We start from the raw sequence: 7384 nt of genomic DNA on the forward strand, positions 1-7384 counted from the left end.
CCTTCCCAGGCCATGCTTACATGGCCCGCAGGTACACAATAGCCTCTAGGAAACCAGGCCTATCAAGCCTGGTCCCATCTGACAGCTGCCCAGAACCAAAGAGAAAACAGGTTTATAGCATCACAGTCCATTTGAAACTCATGCAGCATAATTTTTTTCAAAGTACATATTTTATTTACATAGAGTAGTGCAAGTTGAACACGAAAAATAGTTTGTAATCCAATTTAAACAGCCATCGTGTGCTGGCTGACCTGGCCTGACATGTGCACCCTGTCCTGACCGTGGGTGGTAGCAGGTGTGACTGGCCTTTGTAAGGGAAATGATGCAACATTTCCATGATTTGGAAGCAATCTAAATTAGCTGATGGGATAATTTTTTTTTTTTTTTCCAACAATGTAATCCCTGAAGCACAGCAACTTCTCCCTTCCTTACAGGCCAAGTCATAGGTATATAGCAAGTTTCTGAGTTCTGGCTGTGCTTCTGGCCCAAGTCCTACCAGCCCCAGGGTTTTCCATGGCAACAAAATACTCCCTTCAGCCCCTAATTTTTCTTTCACTCCCACTTTCTCCCTACTTCCCAAGTATCCCTGCAATACACTAGGCCAAGTGGAGCAGGGCAGGGGCTGCTGAAGTCTTCCTTTGGGAGGACTGATTAAAGCATCCCAGGATTTTCTCCACCACTGTCCAACTTCCTAGTCCCAATTTAATAGAAATATTGCTTGTCCCCTAGAACCATGCTAGGTAAGGCTGGCAGTTCCTCCAACCCTTAGTCAATTCTTAGATCTCAGGCACCTAAGAGTTAAATCCCCCACCCCATATTATTAATAAGTAATCAGCCTATGGCGACCGCAACATCACCTGGGGTAGAGAAACTCTTTGGGCCCATCTCATCTTTCTCCTCGATTTACACCATGAGCAGAGAACAGGGCCCTTGTCTCCCCATTTACCCCTGTTTGACTGGACCTATTTCACCCTCAGTCCGTGACTCTCAGGGCTCTTCCCTGGGGGATGAAGCTGAAATACATTCCATGGCTGGTGGGAGGGGAGAGTCAGACAGCTTCCTCAGAGAGGACATGAATGGCCAGGGAACCTGGCATTCACACTGTAGACTGTGGCACTTGCTGGACTCAGGCTTTATAAAATAAACAACTCTGCCCCTTTGCTGCCCCTCAGGCTCTGCTCACACACTTGCACAGTCCCATCTTCCCAGAGCGATCCTCGCTCTTGAGCCATCTATTTGCTGTCTGTCTCACTCACCAGGGATGGGCAAATGCCGTTCTGTAAGTGATCCCCACGGAATCAGACTCCAGCTTAGAATCTGTCTGCCCTTTCGTCCTCACCAGGTGTTTCATAAGCTCTGGAGGCAGAGAAGAGTTGGGGTCTTGCTGAATAAATATGCGCTCCAAGAAGTCCACAAACTCCTCTACACCACTGCCAGTGCCCCCAGGGTTCAGCCCTGAGGCCACAAGGGCAGCACCACGGCAACAAGGCAGAGACCACCACTGCCACATGAGAGCAAATGATGTGGACACGGGGACCCCGGTAACATGTCCTCTGTGGCAGCAATTCAGAAGGTCTCTTGGGCAGAAGTGGGAGAAAAGAATAAAATGGCCAAGTAGGGCTAGAAAAAGTCTTCCTACAATAAAATCCATGCTTGGGCGTCTCTAGGGAGCAGCACTGTAAAAGTGCTGTTGGTGCAGCAGCTTGCCAAGGCCCACTCGGAGCAGAGACGAAATTCAGGGCAGACCTTTCACTCATGTTGACCAGAACCAGCACAGGCCTCGTGCTCCTGCTGGCTGTGCCACAGGGTGAGGGTACAGCCGGCAGCATATCCCACTGCTCTGTCTGCTCTTGGCAAAGTGAGTTGTGAGTCTGGTGATTCTGAAGAAAACGAGTGTCCTGCCACGATCTGGGTCTCCACCAGCAACCTGAGAAAGGGTGCCTCAGTACTTGAAAGGATCTGGAAGTTGGGTTTAAAGCTTATAGCTTTCTTTATTCAGAAGACTTTTTAAAAAGAAAAATCACTTTCCCCTACAGGTCCTCGGCAATTAATTTTTAAATTTATTTTGTTTTTTTGGCTGGAAGAAGTTTTGATAACGCTGCGACTCGCACCCACCCATACGCATTCTTATCTGCCGGGCTTGGCCTCCATGCCCTGTAAGCAGGGCTGCTCCACTCTTTCAATGGGTTTTATCTGGTGCCAAGGGGAGATTCGGTGCCATCTCATCACTTGCTGATCAAGAGCAATCCCGGTCCGACAGCTCACAGAACTGAAAACCCTTAAGAAGACAGAGACGGCTTTGGCAGAAGCAGTGAGGGCCTCACAGGGAGGCAAAGTCTTAAAGGTTTGAGCACCATCTTCTGGTCAGTTATTGGCCTCTGAAAACTTCATTTACTTCAGAATGGGATGATCCCTGAGCCGACAAGCTCAAGTGATTTGCACAAGAGCACACAACTGGAGGCGGGGTGAGCTGGCTCAGCTGCCTGCACAGAGCAGAATGGACGCCAGCAGACACACTGGCCAGTGTTAAGGTCCCACCTTCTGCCCTTCCTGCAACGTGTGATGGCGACAGAAGTAGCAACGATGACCCAGATCGACCCCTCGCCTGCTGGTACCTGGTGATGTGAAATGTACTTAGAAAGAAGGGGTGGCCTTGTCTTCTGCCAGCCTGTATTTTGAGCGTGAGTGATCAAACTGGGCAGTACCTTCCGCAGGGGGCCAACCGCACAAGGTGGCAGGGAGCCGTGCTGGGTGTGTAAACACTGCCCTAGCAGACTTCAACCTTCTGCCATCAGGGAAAGGAAGATAAATGCTAGTCATTCCCTCCATCTAATTGCACTTCATAATGGATTCCATAAACCATTAATTATCAGATTATATTTTAGGAACTGAAGATGAAAAAGTTTTGTAAAATTCAGACTCCAAAGGATCAGTGACCTGCAGTCATAGTGGCAGCTGGAAAAGAGCTCAGACAACAGGCTACTCACAGGCAGGGAAGGCCCTGGCAGGAGGAAGACTCAGGGGCCACCATGGGCGCTACTCCACCTGGCGCTGGTTCACTGCTACGTTACATGTATCACGTGCTCCTCAGGGACAGGACGAGGCCTCCAGGTTGGGTAGAAGCTTTAGGCTTTGATTAGGGAAAGGGGATTGAGGACACCACAGAAAAGCTATGGGAACCAGCCTCAGGTGCAGAATACCATGAAGAGTTTCCTGGAAAGGCAGAGATGGTTTGCAGCTAGATGGCCTCACACTGAACACTCCCAGAAGAAACACTCCAAAGGCTTTGTTTTGGGAATGGCTGACTATACTGACAAGGTGGGACTCAGCATGGAAATGAAGCCTTCCTGTGTCAGCATGCTGCTACCTGTCCTACTGCCACTGTGAGAGGAGGCTGGAAGGATGACAGACGTGAGGAAGGGGCTGAGTGTGCTCAAGGCTGGGAATCCGCAGATGGTCTGATGGTGCTTTTCTCTCTTTCTTTTTTTTTTTGCGGTACGTGGGCCTCTCACTGTTGTGGCCTCTCCCGTTGCGGAGCACAGGCTCCGGATGAACAGGCTCAGTGGCCATGGCTCACGGGCCCAGCCACTCCGCGGCATGTGGGACCTTCCCGGACCGGGGCACGAACCCGCGTCCCCTGCATCGGCAGGCGGACTCTCAACCACTGTGCCACCAGGGAAGCCCCCTATTTTCTCTCATTTTTAAATGGCCAGAAGGCACTGGCAGCACCTGCAGCCCCACTCTGTGGGCCACTGTCCTGCACTGAACTACTGCTCTGCATGCTGAGGGCTGCCAGCACATCACACTGCTCTGGTTACTCTGGTCACCAGCTCTTATCCCACTGCTTTTCCAGGCTCTATTTCAGAAGCTATACTCCACTTGGGAATGGAAAGTGTCAGAGAGGCCACAGCAGCAGGCCTGTGAGGAACAGGCCTGCCTGCTACGGAGGGCGGTCGCGTTGGTGCTGATGACTCAGACTTGGTTTTATGAGAACCATGATGCTTCTGTCCGTTTCCCAAGTGAGACCACTTAGGTTGGTGCTAAGCTAAGATGCTCAATACTCAGGACATCGAGAGAGGAAGGGCAAAAGGCAAGTGTGGAGCATTCTCTCTACTGCAAACGTAGGACCCTCCACGATGAGCAGCCACTCACTTGGCCTCCCCACAGATTAGGGTCACGGTACCGTCTAGCAAGTCCTCCACGGTCACTGCCACAAGCTCAGAGCTGGCCTGGGATGTCTGTGAATCTGGCAATGTCACAAACACCTGTGAACCAGCAAGCTGGGTCTCCTCCAAAGTGATCACCTGCTCCGTCTGGGCCACCGGCTCTGGGGTTTGGATCACCTGAAAGGGAAAGACCATGAGGCTGCTCTGGGCAGTGTCCACAGTTGGCTCCCCAGAATTTACATGGTTTTCATCTCACGCTGTAATGATGATATTTATGTTTTCACCAGAGGAGAGCAGTTACATGTGCTTAATGGGAAGAGGCAAGTCTAACACACCAGTGATGCAAAAGAGAAGGCAGGCAAACAATTTAAGTAACTCTGTGTGCCAAATTGCTATACTTTAGCTCCGTATGCCACCTCAGGGTGCCTGGACTCTGATTACACACCAGTGAACGCGGGCTCAGTTTCTCACACTGGGTTTTCCTGTCTTGAGGATTACACTGCAGAAGTAAGTGCTGTGTGAAAGGAATGCTACTGAATCAAAGTGGTTCGTGTCATGCTTGAACCATGGAAATGGGAGTGGTTTACCAGAAGCCTCGGGTTGCCAAAGGTGGCATGTCTGCACCTTGATCAGGCTAAGAGCCTTACTTGGAGGCTACGTGGCTACAGAGCTAATGGCTACAGGAAGACGAACAGGTAGACAAAATGTGGCTTCTGTCAGCTCCCTCACGCAGCTCACCAGGCTGGAGGGCACTGGCTTCTCTCCTCCACAGGCCACACACGCCCCTTCCAAATCTGCAGCATCTGTTAAAGATGACTTTCCCATCTCAGGGAGAACTAGTCTGGTTAAGTACACCCAGTTCTTGCCTGAACCTCCGAGTTGATGTTTCTGAGCCATGGAGCTCGGAACAGCTGGATGTTTTCAATACAGAGCGCCCGCAGAGGGCACAGCAACCCTGGGTCTTGAGAGCTGCCGAGAGCAGAAAGTGCTTTCCACTAGACCTGAGTGGGCAGAAATGGAGACGCCAAGCTCAGCCATGTCTGTGCTGTAGGAGTGAAGAGACCAATCGTGATGTTCAATAAAAAAATCACCTAGGACAGCAGTTTTCAAACTGTTTTTCCTTCTTTTTCTTTTAGCAATCGAATCTTTTTTTCGCCCCAAAGGACATCTTACCCAGAATCCTAATATATAAAAACGGTAATAGCAGCGCTGTTCTCATTGAAATGGCAGCAGGATTGGCACCCAGAGGCCTGGCCGCCTGCCTTGCCCTCTGCTCCCCACAGAGGCCTGTAAGAACACGGCTATAAGGGGCTGCTTTAAGGGACAGGATGGGGGGCGGCCCAGCCAGCTCACAGTTCCTCTCCCGTCCATTCACAAATTACTGTCAATCAACAGAATGGAGTTTCTTTTCCTTTCCTGCTCACCCTCTCTGGAGAAGACGGGAAGGCAGTAATAGAACTAGAGACACAAAGAGGGGCTGGAGCAAGCGTAGCCTTGAAATATCAGAAGAGGGGGGCTTTATACCCAGGTAAAAGTGAGAAGCCCAGACGTTCAAATGTGCCCTGTGCCCAGCCCAGAGGAGTTACCAAAGCATTTCAGCTGAAGGTGGTCTCAACAAAGAGCTCATCTACCCTCCAAGGTTTCCTGCAACTCTCACCACATCCCATGGTGTTCTGCAGAAGGTGAGGGAGTGTGTGAATTGGGAGGAGAGGCCAATGTCATTCTGCTTTTGAAAATTCTTGTTCCAGCTTCCCTCTACTCAGGGGCCATTTCACATGTAGTCACCAGGAGGCTAGAATTTTCTGTTCTGTTTGGTAAGAGGTCCAGAGAGACTCTTCTGCAAGATCCTCTTGGTCATGAATGCATCACTCACGGAGCCCTTTGAGAGCCCCGGGGAGAAAGGCTAGGTGTCGTGATGGGACTGCCTCCAGAGAAGCCTCAGGGACCCCGTGTCAGCACCCTCATATCTGATGGCCCCAGAATCACCTGCACCATCTGTGAGGCGGCCGCTTGGCTTTCAGTGCCCGTCACCTTTGGGTGTTCAGACTCCAAGTGACAGTCCAGCTGGGCCTGGGAGGTGAAGAGCTCCCCGCAGAGCTCACAGGGGAAGGTGCTCTCTGACTGCTTGAAGTGCTCAGTGGTGACGTGGTGCTGCAGCGCCCCGGGAAAGCGGAAAGTGGCTGCACAGTACAGACACCGGAACGGCTGTGACCCTGGCGGAGGGGGACAGAGGGAGTGACTGAGGGAAACGAGAGGAGGGAGGGGAGAGGAAGGTGCAAGGGGGGGCGAGGAGCACAGGCAGGTCCAGAGGCAGCTCTTCAGCTCCTGTGGGGCCTGGAGCGTGTACAATTTGGGGAGCCCTCTCTAGGAAAACTGATACAAAATTACACATACAGGATTAGGGGCAGATCTTTGGAAGGGTCCCACCAAGTGCAAGCCTCCAGGGAACAGCTTCATTAGCATCAGATTCAGGCTAAATCTGCCTCTGCCAAAGTCCATTATTCATTCAACTGTAATGATGCTGACAATGCTTATTTCGTCAATTCTAAGAAGCACCTTTTAACGTCTCTGAAATGGGATCAATGGCATCTTACTACTGTTACAGGCCATGGAGGTTGGGTGTAATTGTCAACAAGTGCACTTGCATGGACATCTAAAAGGGCAGCATGAAGACTTGCAGAATGCATGTCCACAGTCTGAAAGAAAAGCCCTAAGACAGGAGCAGTGCATGTTTTAAACTCACAGGAAACAAATGGTTTAGGAGGGAGGAGGTAAGGGTTGAATGTTCAGCTACATTCCCAAAGCAGGAATCAGAAGACTAGTTTTGCTAATGCTCAAGAGACCAAAACCACCTTACCGTGCTCTCCATCACCAATGCTCTTGACGGTGGAGGGCAACACCATGTGGAATAACACTCACGCCAATAATCTGAACTGAGAGCTACTCTGGGAAGCTGAATTCTTACGTTGATCAACTTATTTCTTACGTTTCCTTTTTTTATGTATGCATACAAGAGTGCATAAAATCGACATCAAATTCCAAAGCAGCACTTAGGATAACCTGCAAACTCTAAGTGATAAGAAAGCATAGTTTAACTGGCAGCAGTTTTTCTTTCTTAACGGTTCATTAAAAATGGTGCCTCTGGGCCTCCCTGGTGGCGCAGTGGTTGAGAGTCCGCCTGCCAATGCAGGGGATACGGGTTCGTGCCCCGGTCCGGG

The 7384-nt window shown here is 50.7% G+C and overlaps 1 protein-coding gene across 2 annotated transcripts in view; it reads right to left on the bottom strand.

Annotated features, from left to right (window-relative positions):
- Positions 1-3692: 3692 nt before the first annotated feature.
- The window catches only part of ZBTB40 (zinc finger and BTB domain containing 40), a 41400-nt gene continuing 37708 nt past the window's right edge, over positions 3693-7384 (bottom strand). Inside the window, exons 14-15 of one of the 2 annotated variants that reach the window (XM_007459203.1) lie at positions 6153-6379; positions 3693-4343 (exon numbers count right to left, since the gene is read on the bottom strand). In XM_007459203.1, the coding sequence (XP_007459265.1) occupies positions 4149-4343; positions 6153-6379 (422 nt within the window). In that variant the 3' untranslated portion in view covers positions 3693-4148. The remainder of the gene's footprint in view (positions 4344-6152; positions 6380-7384) is intronic. The other variant, XM_007459204.1, reaches the window with a different exon arrangement.

The sequence above is a fragment of the Lipotes vexillifer genome, unplaced genomic scaffold, assembly GCF_000442215.2.
Source record: "Lipotes vexillifer unplaced genomic scaffold, Lipotes_vexillifer_v1.1 scaffold496, whole genome shotgun sequence".
NCBI classification, from domain to species: domain Eukaryota; kingdom Metazoa; phylum Chordata; class Mammalia; order Artiodactyla; family Lipotidae; genus Lipotes; species Lipotes vexillifer.